Genomic DNA, 12,890 nt, shown 5'->3' on the forward strand with positions numbered 1-12,890 from the left:
TTGATGGATAGTTTAATGGGTGGATGAGTGAATGGTTTGAAGAGGATGAATGGATAGAAAGTTGGATGGAATGTGCCTTATATCCTTGTAGAATGGAGAGACACAGAGAGAGTTGGCCTAGTTAAGCAGAAAGCAGTTGATACAGGTGCAATCAGTTTAACTGGCCCTTTGATGGGTCCTAATAGTGAGCAGCTGGAAGTTGATACAGGTGCAAATCAAGTTAATTAGTCAATTGTGATGTCATAGTGCTAATGCAAAGTCTAAGGGGGAAAATAAGCTTGTTTTTTATTAATATCTCAAAAAGTATAAAGTTTACAAAAGTGAAAAATACATTCCCCACGTGTCCTTTTCAAGACCTACGACTTCGGATAACAGAACAGTGCATTTTCATGCACTGTAATTGACTCTGCTCTGATCCTCTTAAAGGGACACCAGGCAACATTTTCGTGTTAATTAATCATCTTCGTAAGTCGGTATATGGTTAAATGACTCATTACGGGGCGAATGAAGGCTCTCTCGCCCGCCCCTACTGCCTGTAGGAAGAATATCCCACTTGCAAGTTCGGTGTATCCTACCCGCCGACCAAAGCAGGATCAGTTTACAGCACAGAGGCAGGCTAACGAAACGCTAGAGATTGTTGCAAACGTGTGTATAATGGCAGAGCCAGCGAAGAAGCATCGAAAACCCTTGACGGAAGACACAAAGAAAAGGAAAAGAGCTTCAGACCGAGCGAGGGGGAGTTTCGTAGAGAAAAAGCATCAGGCTTGCCTGGTGTCCCTTTAAATTGGGTTCTTCAAGTGTTTTGATGCACTTCACATTTTAAAAATCTGAGATGATGTGTGAGAATTATGCTATGTAAGCCTGCCTTGTCTTGTATGTGGGCTCCAAAAACAGTTAAGGCGCTCGGGGAGCAGTGAGGGGTTAGGTGCCTTGTTCAAGGGAACTTCAGCCTACTGGTTAGCGCTTCGGACTTGTAACCGGAGGGTTGCCGGTTCGAACCCGACCAGTAGGCACGGCTGAAGTGCCCTTGAGCAAGGCACCTAACCCCTCACTGCCCCCCGGCGCGCTGTTGTTGCAGGCAGCTCACTGCGCCCGGGATTAGTGTGTGCTTCACCTCACTGTGTGTTTCACTAATTCACGGATTGGGAAAAATGCAGAGACCAAATTTCCCTCACGGGATCAAAAGAGTATATATACTACTATACTATAAGGAGAAAGTATTGCTTAAGCATCCTCTTCTAGTCGATAACACACCAAAAACTTATGGGGTTGCATCAGGTAACTGGTTGTTACCTGTTGATTGTTTGTTATAATGTATGATAATCAAAGGAAAATGTTGAAAACTCTTGATGCAAGCATAAAAAGCAAAACATACAGATATTCAGTATGCTGGTACTGCACCTGCTTGATAGAACCATCACATAAATGTAATTATAATTATTATTATTATTATAGACTTAACTGGAAATAGCTACATCTAAACTACTCTGCATGTAACACCTCACTGGAAATAGCTATATCTATTTATTCTAGAGACACAAAGATCTTAAATGTTCCATGCTAAATGCTAACCCTGATATGAAAGCATCAATAATGCTGACAAAGAACATAGTTGATGAGTGTTTATTGCTATAATTGTGTCCAAAAGTATACTGACTAACAAAAACCAGCAGATTTTTTTACAATTACACAGCCAATTTATGTGTTGGCATCTATCTCAACTTTATTACAAAATTATTGATATTTTAATTAAATGAACAAAATATGTTCAGTTACAAGAAGTTACAAGTTAAAGACTTGAGCAAACACAATTTACATGAATCCTGAATAAATGAGAAAATACCTGTTGAATGTCACACCTTAGTACGGAGTATATTGTTCACAAAATCCTCAGAGGGGGGGTCAAAAAAAGAACATAATAATTTCACCATGGTGTAATGAACTCAATCATTCTTCTACTACTTCCATACATTTACCACAAAGATGATCATATAACTTCCTATGACAGAACAAACTGAACTTAATTTGGAGGGAAACGTTCTGTCAATCATGTCAGATCTAAACATCTACGATCCATGCGTCTCACACAGAGAGCATAATTTAAAGAAAAAACAGGAAGAAAAAGGGAAAACAAACAACCATACAAGCATCACACACACACACACACACACACACACACACACACACACACATCCCAGTCCAGTCTCCGTCACTGTTTCTGCTGCATGGCCTCCTTGCGGGCAGCATCCTGCAGCAGCTGGGTGTCCACCTCGTCTGCGGGCAGCTGGACGTACCGCACCACCGAGCCGCGGATGAAGCAGTTCTTCACTGACAACTGGACAGAGTGAGCAAGCATGAAAATCCATCACACACAGACAGACACACCATACACACGCCATAGTTTGTATCAGCATCTCATTTTCTCTTGACGAGGTATGCTACTACACTGTCATTTCAATTTTTTGAATGTTAATGTAGAACAGATGTCAAACACAGCATAGATTTTGCATGTTGTTAAATGTAGAACAGGCCCTCCTGTCTAAGAAAGCAGTAAGGAGCACTGACATGGTCATGAGCAGTAAAACATGTAGGCACTTTTGGTCTAAAACTTGTGAAAGGACCAAATACACGGGAGGCTTTTAAGCCAGCTCATTTATTTTAGGTGAAGCGTCAGCTCTTCTATAATAGTTTGCTCCTTACATGTTCACTCCGACACTAAACATATTGTTTGCCCAATAATAACAAATGTTGACACACGCATAAGTCCTTTTACATCGTAACGTGCTGAATCACTAGGTGCAACACCCAACCAGGTCCATGTAGATACTAATTACTAGTGATGGCAGTCTGACACTGAAGCTTCGATACGTGCTTCAAACCATTAACTACAATCGGGTCCGTCGCTAGAAGGCAAGCAAACCAAGCAATTGCTTGGGGCCCCGAGCTGGCCAGGGGCCCCAAGACAACGACTGGTTAAGAATAAAATGCAACGACAAACTGTGAGCGCCCCTTTGATAGTCAATGCAGTAAAGTGCAACGACACTGTTACCGGCAATACCGGGATCCCCCTCAAGGGGGCCCCTCTCAGTAGTCGCTGACAGCAGCCAGCCAGCCAGGTTTGTGGTCTCTGCTGCTGCCGCGAAAATATAAAACCTTGGCAGTCATAACAAAGATTGTTAAGGCGGAGCAAGATGTTTCATCAGGAGCCACTTCCGGGAACCCGGACCGCACGAGGGGGGGTCAAAATCCCCCTTTATGCAGAGCAGAGGCAGCGATTGCTCCATTGAAGTCTATGGGCATAGCTCAGAATTTCACCACATATGCTAAGGTCTTGGTTCTATAGAGTTAGGAATGTGAATTTCGGGCACGTTTATTTCGCGCCGGTTATTTATGCAGCTGCTGTTGGCCGGTTGGCAACGCAACGCTTCGTCAATACGTCATCGACACGCCTCTTTATGCAGACAGGATTCGATCCCCATTTCGCGCCCATAGACATGAACTACGACGAAGTATCTTGCTCCGCCTTAACAATCTTTGGTCATAATGAAGCGGAGTTATGCGTCCGGAAGCCAGAAGAGAAAGGAAGAGGATGACAAGAAAAAACAAGATAGTGGTAAGTGATAAATTACACTGGATAAAATAGCTCTATTTGTCTTGTACAAATGGTGTAATGTTGCAGCAGGAAGGCTAGCCTAGCAAAAATTGTTTATGTTAACTACCTGCCTGACGGCCCATGCTGCTTGTAACAAACTAGAACAATTAGCGCAACTTTTTTTTCCGAATGGACGGAATATGGTTACATACTGTAATATGTTTATTAACGGGATAAGGAAGACGCAGATCTGTTCCAGAATCACTGTTTATCGTATTTAATGACATAACATTACTATAGCTTTGTAATAGGTTTTGATGAAAGTGGCATAGCTTCTCTGCTATAGGCCTACTAACAATTTCACCGTGATAATCTATTTACCAAATGGGGGTTAGGAAAACCACACGATAAAATCTGTGCATCAAAGTAGACTGGAACTTTCATGTCTAGTAGTTTTCATGCACGCCAGCTTTTTAGTGTCTTTGAAGCACCAGGTGCGTCTGTCTAATTCTCAAACGGCAGAATGCTTAAATGCTATGTTAAGCTACAAGTAGGCCTAGGTCAATGTATAACATTAGCTTGGGATGTTTTTACAGTAAGCATTGGTAGTTGTGAAAGCAACTGCATCCCTTCTACATATCAAAATATGGAAATGCTAACATATCTTTTCTTTCTCCCTCAAGGTGCTTTGCTTAAACTTCTCAGCCCTCAGGCTCTTCCTAAGGATACCTCCACAGATGAAGATGGCCTGAAAGGTTAATCTTATGTGTGTGTGTGTGACTGTGTGTACTTGTATTTATGTTGGATTTTTAAATACAACCTGCACTCTTTATAAAGTTCAAAACTAATGCACAGTATATATATGCAACTGCAGTATTTGCACTGTCAAAATTTTGTATTTATATAAACTGTGGGTAAACTTAAACTGTATGGCTATGCAGTGGTTCCTGTAGGCTTTGCGTGCGGTGTGGGGGGGGCCTCCATGTCCATTTTGCTTGGGGCCCCCAAATTCCTTGAAACGGCCCTGACTACAATTCTATTTGAACCACTGCTCCGAAGGTTGCTTTGGTACGGAAAAATTACCTTGACATATGACGTCCGAAGCAGAAACTGCTTCATTCTCTGAATGAATCACCTGAGTGGTTTGCAGCGCCACAGCCTCGCGAACCAATCGTGCTGCCACTGCAACGTGCAGGGCCTCGTTTCTAGTCTGAATTATAGCGCACTCAAAGCATTAACACTTTAGGCTAATGCACAACATTCCGTTTGGTTCGTAGCCTCTACTGTGACAAGCATAGTTCGTTCGTATTGATTTATTTTTATTACAATGTAAGAGAGACGTGGGAAAACTTTATTCTGATCGCTCCTGATCAATCTTTATTTGTAAAAAGAATGATATCCCATTCTTATTCATGTACGCTACGTATGTGGGGGGATGGGGTGGTTAGGTGCGTGCACTAGATTTATTTCACTAGTAAAGCTTCCTGTCCACTATCTAGCCGGGATAATTTAGATGCAGTCTTGGCTTTTCACCAGGAGAGGTCGCCGTTACTGAAGCTTCGAGTAATGAACCCATTTTCGAATCAACTGTTCAAAGAGGTTTGACTGAGCGTCCGGTCTGAGTGGACGCGAGGCAGAGTTCGTGGCGAGAGGTGGCAAGCGGGTTGTTTGGAGGGCGTCGGAAGCGATGAGTGCTTCCGGGAATGCGAAAAAGCCGCCAGACCCATTGGAAATGGCGTTTGGTGGACTGGGATGTGATCATGGATTGTTAAGCATGGATAAGTTTGAAACTAGATCTAATGATTTGGAGGAGTTGTCAGGGGAGCATGATAGTGAGAGTACTATAAGCGAAGGTGACGAAGGTGAATGGAATTTAATTCAAAGAGCATCGAAGAAAAGAAAAGGAAATACTAAACTAGATGAAACGAAAAGAGTTAGGACTGAGGTTAAAGTAGTGATTCGATTTCAAACCCCTGTGTATTAAACCCATTAAAAGTCAGTGAAGCAATTTATAAGCAAATAGGAGAAGTTCGCTCCGTCCAGAACGCTAAGAGATGGTAACCTGTTAGTGGTTTGTCAAGACAGTGATCAGAGAATGGGATTGATGAAACTTAAAACGTTACTGGGGAAAAGTGTTAAAGCCCAAGACTGGGAAGAAAGGGGTAAAATAATGGCGGTGATATCTGGAGTATCGACAGACTTGTCAGAAGAAGACATTAAAAGCAATGTTAAACGAGTTCGAGTCAGCAAAGTCAAGCGTTTGCAAGTACTTAGGAATGGAAGTAAAGGACCAAGTTTGTCTGTCTTGTTAGTGTTGGATGAGATTAAGATGCCTGAACGAATCATGATTGGGTATGTAAGTTATATGACGAGGACTTACATCCCCCCACCAACTAGATGCTTTAAATGTCAGCGATATGGACATATTTCTTCTGCGTGCAAATCAAAACCCAGATGTGCTAAATGTGGAGGCTAACATGAATATGGTAAATGTGCGGAAGGAACGAAAATCAAGTGCTGTAATTGGCGGAGGTGAACATAGTGCGGCCTACAAAGGGTGCGAAATGCATAAAAGAGCAGTTCAAGTGCAAAATGTTAAGGTAAAAGAGATCATTACTTATGCTGAAGCCATTAAAAAGGTTGACAAAGAAAACCAAGCAAAATCAAGGGTTAAAGTAGGTATGGCCCCTTTAGATTTAACCCCTAGTCAAGCTCAAACGACCCAGAAATGTTGTAAGGTAACTGAAGATACTTTAATTGTGGATAAGAAAAGTTTCATTGCTTTTATGGTGGAAGTGGTTAACTGTTCAGCCCAAGTGGCAAGTAGAAGTGATAGAATTAAAATAATTAAAAGAGCAGCAGAAAAGTATCTAGAGATTCATGATTTGTCAGTTGACTCTATTCATAACATGGTATTAGGAATTTCTGATAGCCAGGTACCAGGTGGCAGTTCAGTGAATGAGTCTATCAATTTTACAGTGGAACGCCAGAAGTTTAATTGCTAATGGTCAGGAACTTAAAAACTTTATTGAGGAATTAGATATTAAACCCAACATTATCTGTATACAGGAAACCTGGTTAAAATCATCACTTGATTTCATAATATATGGATATACAGCAGCACGTAAAGACAGGGATACTGCAGGAGGTGGAGTGGCCACATTTATTCAGCAGGGATTAATTACAGAGCTTTTAAATGCAGATAAAGAGGTTGAAACAGTCCTGGTTGAGATCTGGGTAGGTAAAACTAAGATTAAAATCGCCAACTTTTATAACCCTTGTAAAAGAATCCTGAGAGAAATGCTAGACAATATGTGTGAGGAGGGAAATGGGAAGCTAGTATTATGTGGAGATTTTAATGCACATAACACTCTGTGGGGAGGTACTAAGGTGGATGAAAATGGGAGCACTATTGAGGAGTTTATGGATGATTATAAGTTGGTTTGTTTAAATGACGGAAGGAATACTAGGTATGATGCGCCTCATGGAACAGGATCAGCAATAGATCTTACATTAGTATCTGATCAGATAGCAGGGGTAAGTGAATGGGAGGTTAGTGAAAATTCTCTTGGCAGTGATCACTATATTATTTGGTTAGGTATTAGAAATCAAAATGTGTGCCTTGAAGAGAATTGGTTTCAAGATGGAGAATGAAAGAAGCAAACTGGGGGTTATATAGCATGAAGGCAAGTGGCAGGCTAATGGGAATAATGTCAGAAATGAGTAATGATGTTGATGAGTTAAATTCAACAATTACAAATATTTTATGTGAGTCAGCGGAGGAGGTTCTTGGCAAATCTTCTGGGATGAGGAAAAGAAGAATGGTACCTTGGTGGTCAGATGATTGTAAGGAAGCAATTAAAGCCAGACATAAAGCTTTCAAAATTGTTAAATCAAATCATTCCTATACCAACTTAATGGAATATAAAAAATTACACTCAAGGGTTAAAAGAGTCATAAAAGAAGCTAAAAAGGACATATTGGCTTAACTTTTGTGGTAAAATAGGAGCAGAAGTCAAAGTGGGTGATGTTTGGAGCATGATTAAAAAAGATGGGAGGCATTAGAAGGAATTTTCTACCTGTAATTAAAAATAATGATAAAGAGGCAGTAACTAATCAAGAGAAAGCAGAGATGCTTGCAAAAAGTTTTGTTAAGGTTCATAGTTCAAAAACCTAACTGATGAGGAATTGTCTTGGAGAGTTAAAGTTATGGATGAGAGTAAAGGGCTACTGGGGAAACATGTAATAAAAACGAGAGTGTACTAGATAAGGAATTTACGCTATTTGAACTTAGGAGAGCTGCTAAATGGGGTTAGGAATACTTCAATCGGGAAGGATGGTGTATGTTATAAAATGATTAATGAAGTCGATGATATGGCTAAAATGATAATTTTAAGTCTTTACAATAAGGTTTGGGAGCAAGGAAGATTGCCTTTGGGCTGGAAACATTCTGTAGTGGTTCCTATTGGGAAACCAGGGAAAGATAAGACTGAAGTTAAAAGTTACAGGCCAATAGCATTAACATCTAACTTATGTAAGCTTATGGAGAAAAATGATCACTAGAAGACTAATGTATGAAATTGAAAAAAGAGGTCTTGTCTCCCCACACCAGAGTGGGTTCCAGAATGGACGCATTTCACGATGGACCCTGTTGTATGTCTAGAAAATGAAGTAAGGAAGGCTAAGTCAGTAAAGAATCAGTCTTAGCAACATTCTTTGATATAGAGAAAGCCGCATGATATGCTATGGAAGGAGGGACTGTTAATTAAGCTGAATAGAATGGGTATTAGTGGTAAGATGTTTAACTGGATTAGAGACTTTTAAAGGATAGAACAATAGAAGTGAGAGTTGGGGTTAATTTTTCTAACATCTATTCAATAGAAAACGGAACACCTCAGGGTAGTGTATGCAGTCCAGTGCTGTTCAACATCATGATTAATGATGTTTTCAATACAATAGACGACATTAGAATTAATAGAGCATTATATGGATGATGGAGCTTTGTGGGTAAAAGGACGCAATATTGATAATATTACAACCAAAATGCAACTGGCTATTAACAAGGTAGAAAAATGGGCATGTGAGTGGGGTTTTCATTTGTCTATAGAGAAGACTCAATTTATTTGTTTTTCAAAGAAAAGAATAAATCCCACACTAGAACTTAAGTTATATAATCAATCATTAAAACAAGTTAACGTTATTAGGTACCTGGGAGTGTGGTTTGATGTCAAGTTAACATTTAAGGAACACATACAGAAAATAAATGAGAGGTGCAAAAAGGGCATTAATGTTTTGAAATGTTTGTCAGGGTACAACTGGGGAGCGTCAGGGATGTCCCTTAAAAGAATTTATATTGCACTGATAAGATCAGTGTTAGACTATGGATGTATTGTGTATCGCTCAGCATCTAAGACATTGATTGGTGAAATCAATAGAATGCAGGCTAAAAGTCTGAGGATATGTTGTGGTGCATTTAGAACATCTTCAATACCAGCATTACAAATAGAAACAGGAGAAATGCCCTTAAGCCTTAGGACGTATTAAGTTGAGTATGGCTTACTGGATTAATTTAAAGGAACATGATGTATCACACCCCACTAAGAAAGTTCTTAACGAAAGTGTTGGGAATATGGTAGATCCCAGATTTGTAGCTTTGGTTGGGATGGTAATAAAATAGCAAACCAACTGGAAATAGATGGTATCAATTGTAGTAAGACTGTGCCCCTGGTAGGAACTCCACCTTGGTTGTTTTGTTCTCCTATGGTAATTATGGAAACCAAAGAGATAGCTAAATCTGGAGGAGTGTATCAGAACGTAGAGCAATATCTAGGAAGTATGTATTATGATACAACACAGGTCTATACAGATGCATCTAAAGATTCAGAGGGTAAAACAGGTATTGCAGCATATATCCCTGATCACAAAATCTCTATTAAAAAGAGAACATCAGACCATCTGTCCATATTTGCAGCTGAAATGACAGCTATTATTATTGCATTACAGTGGATAGAAGAAGCTAGGCCCCCTAAAGCAGTTATTTGTTCTGATTCAATGTCATCTCTCACATCTATACAAAATGGAGAATCATCATGCCGACAGGATTTATTGAATGAAATTAATAATATCATATTTGCAATCAGTCAACAGGGAATATCAATCCAGTTTGTATGGGTACCTGCTCATAAAGGAGTTGGTGGTAATGAGGAAGCAGACAAGCTGGCAAAAGAGGCAACTAAGGAAGAGGAAGTTCAGTTAAACATTCCTCTCAGCAGATCAGAAGTTAAGGTAATCATCAAACACAAAGTTAACTTAATATGGCAAGCTGAATGGGATAAGGAGAAGAAAGGTAGACATTTATATAATATACAAAAGAATATCCTAAATAACAAACCTATGTACCCAAACAGACAAGAGGAGGTTTGGTTTACAAGGATGAGAATAGGCCATACTGGTTTGAATAATAGCTTACATGTTGTAAATAAACATCCAACTGGAAAATGTGAGTTTTGTGGAATGAGAGGATGTAGATCATGTTCTTTAAAATGCTTAAGATTCTCCAGACAAAGAGAAAAGCTAAAGAGGGAAGTGAACGAGCCAAGAAAGCCTTCTCTTTAGACACCTTATTAGGTGAGCCTAGATCAGGAAACATCACTAGTGCTGTCATCACATTTATCAAAGAAACACAATTAGCAAATAGGATTTAGTTGGTTGTTTTTTTTTTTTTTTTTTTATTTATTTATTTTTTTTTTTATTATTTATTTTATTTTTTATTTTTATGATTTTCCTTGAAATAACATCCAATTGATTGCATCTCAGTCCAGTAGATGGCGGTAATACACTTTGCCTGTAAACTGCCATAAAACCTGACAGAAGAAGAAGAAGAAGAACTGTTCAAAGTGGTTCAGTGCTTCACCAGAGCTTCATTTGCCCATCACTACTAATTACATTAACAATAGCAGCAGCTACAACACTTGGCTCCACCGGAAATAAATGATCTGGCTTAAGAGCCTTTTGTGCATATGGTCCATTATCTGACATAAAAAGCAGAAAGATCAACAGGATCAACAACACACACTGATATAAGTATTGTGTGGACATACCCATTAGTGGCTTTTGGCAATATAATTGACAACGTCTTATTTTTAAAAGTTTGCCCTATATTTTCACCAGATGGAATGAATTTCAAAGTTGATACCACAACTAGCTGCCTCTAAGAAAGATTGCAAGGAATATTGAGGCTTGAGTGAGAGAATGGTATGTGAATAATATATTGGGATTCTTAAATATGAAACTGAAGGAAACATGCCAAACACAAGCATCCATAAACAGCAAACACTCTTCATGTGCTGTACAGCAAACAGCTCAACAACTTACCATGTGTGGATATTTCTCTGGGTCAGTTACGCTAATGTCTGTCAGCTTGATGTTCAGATACTAAATTTCAGAAAAAAGGGAAGATTCAGAGTCTGTTAATGTAAGCCACAGGAAAATGTTCTGTAAAGCTGTCTACATATTTAAGATCTGGAGTCCTACCTGGTCCACAGAGTGAAGTGTGCCACATATACTGCAAAAGATGGACATTTGTTTAAAAACATAATCAAGGGCATCAGTGGTTTTACTTGTATATCATTGTGTTTGGTGCAATTGTTTCAATTACAAGACGTGCCACTATAATAGTGCACATGTCATGTACCTAACGGTTAAGTGTTTAATCACCTCAGGTCATTCTTGAGCTCCACCACGACGTCCTTGCCCACAAGGGATTTGAAGAAGGAATAGAATAGCTGTGGAAAGAGGATACTGACATGAGTGTTTCGCTGTCAGACACAGTGGTCTTTTTTAAGCCAAACACGCTTTGGTGTACACACTATTCGACTGACCCTACACAAGCTAGCTGATAAAAAAAGCTAGGTACTTAGTTTGGATCATGATGAACACTATTCTCAGAGCGCTAAATCAACGATAACAAATCACTGATCTCACCTGGCCTAATTGTTGCAAGTATTTTAAACTTTCATCACCTGCAATTCAACACTGCAATCCTTGATATGGATGACTTATCAATACCAAATTGTGCTTAAATGTTAGATATCGCGCTAGCCAACTAGCTAGAGAAACATGACAATGAATGAGCAGCTTCGTCGCATCAAGTGTGGTTTATAGAAAACAATCTGCTCACTGGTAAAAACAAAAACAGACTAAAGTTACATTGGTAACATTCGAATTTGCCAATAAAGCCCCTACAAACTCAAAATGTACGTTTTACGCCTCAAACATGCTTTATCTTACCATTTTCAAACGCTGTCTCAAAGTCGCATCAGAATGAACTCACACCCGGGAATAGTGTAGTCAAGTTCTCATTGGCTAAGTGTGCTAAACGTCATCAATGTGAGACCAACATTAGTGTGCCCTCTCTTGTGCCTCATCCATGTTTTCCGAGGTGTTGAATTGAAAAGACATGTTTTCTATGTTTGTGGACGTAGGGAAATGACCGACTCATATACTGGCCAAACGGATACCTCATATGGTTTAATGGCAATGGGCGTTGTCACCAGCGGTTGTGGACTTTTCCTTGGATGGCATCTCAGGGGACGTATAGGGACTGTCATCATGACAGCTCTTCGGCATAAAAGTGGAAGCAGTTTTCGTAAAACTGGCCTCTTGGGTGAAGAGGTAAAGCTGACACTCGTAGTACGAAAGGACCTAAACATGGGAAAAGGCAAAGTAGCAGCTCAGTGTTCCCATGCTGCTGTGAACGCATACAAGGAGCTTCAGAAAAGAAACCCGAATCTTCTTCAGCAGTGGGAGTTTTGTGGCCAGCCTAAAGTGGTGGTCAAGGCCGACAATGAAGAGTCTCTACTTGAACTTTATCGCCAAGCCAAGGAATCAGGCCTAGTTGTCAGTTTGATCCAGGACGCAGGGAGAACCCAGACAGCCCCAGGTTCAAAAACAGTTCTTGCTGTAGGACCAGGGCCCGAAGATGTTGTAGACAAGATCACAGGACATTTAAAATTATATTGAATGTATTGTGCGTGTCCAGGATTCACACCTGTTCGACTTAACGTCATACCTTTAAATGCAATAAAGTGTTATTTTGTCAGCGGCTAAATGGTTATTTTTCCGTGTATCCACCGTCGTTATAAGATGGGAAGTAAAGCGAACATCTCTCTGCAACCTGTAGGCCTTCTTCGTTTCATAAATCGAAATGCTATGACCATTATATTCCAGCAGATGGCGACATTTAACAGTCTTCGATCAAATGTAAATATGCACACACACCTTTTTGGAAGTATGCCAT

The 12,890-nt window shown here is 39.9% G+C and overlaps 2 protein-coding genes across 2 annotated transcripts; one reads left to right on the forward strand and one right to left on the reverse strand.

The window, feature by feature from the left end:
• Positions 1 to 1,607: 1,607 nt before the first annotated feature.
• smx5 lies at positions 1,608 to 11,966 on the reverse strand. Its single transcript, XM_048253506.1, has 5 exons — positions 11,882 to 11,966; positions 11,309 to 11,376; positions 11,126 to 11,156; positions 10,967 to 11,026; positions 1,608 to 2,335 (listed from the first exon to the last, which is right to left on the reverse strand). Exons 1-5 carry the CDS (start codon positions 11,882 to 11,884, stop codon positions 2,210 to 2,212), a joined length of 288 nt encoding a protein of 95 aa, XP_048109463.1. The 5' UTR covers positions 11,885 to 11,966; the 3' UTR covers positions 1,608 to 2,209.
• A 20-nt stretch (positions 11,967 to 11,986) lies between these two features.
• On the forward strand, positions 11,987 to 12,695 carry LOC125301168 (peptidyl-tRNA hydrolase 2, mitochondrial-like). Its single transcript, XM_048253505.1, has one exon. The coding sequence runs from the start codon at positions 12,080 to 12,082 to the stop codon at positions 12,611 to 12,613; it is 534 nt and encodes a 177-aa protein (XP_048109462.1). The 5' UTR covers positions 11,987 to 12,079; the 3' UTR covers positions 12,614 to 12,695.
• The last annotated feature ends 195 nt before the right edge of the window (positions 12,696 to 12,890 follow it).

The sequence above is a fragment of the Alosa alosa genome, chromosome 9, assembly GCF_017589495.1.
Source record: "Alosa alosa isolate M-15738 ecotype Scorff River chromosome 9, AALO_Geno_1.1, whole genome shotgun sequence".
Lineage (NCBI taxonomy): Eukaryota > Metazoa > Chordata > Actinopteri > Clupeiformes > Clupeidae > Alosa > Alosa alosa.

Excerpts from the sequence above, each read along its gene's own strand:
- LOC125301168 (XM_048253505.1), top strand. The coding sequence starts at position 12,080 with ATGACCGACTCATATACTGGCCAAACGGATACCTCATATGGTTTAATG.
- smx5 (XM_048253506.1), bottom strand. Across the intron at positions 11,027-11,125 it reads CACTTCACTCTGTGGACCAG|TATCTGAACATCAAGCTGAC; the intron begins GTAGGACTCCAG and ends TCTGAAATTTAG. Across the intron at positions 2,336-10,966 it reads CAGAGAAATATCCACACATG|TTGTCAGTGAAGAACTGCTT; the intron begins GTAAGTTGTTGA and ends CACTCTGTCCAG.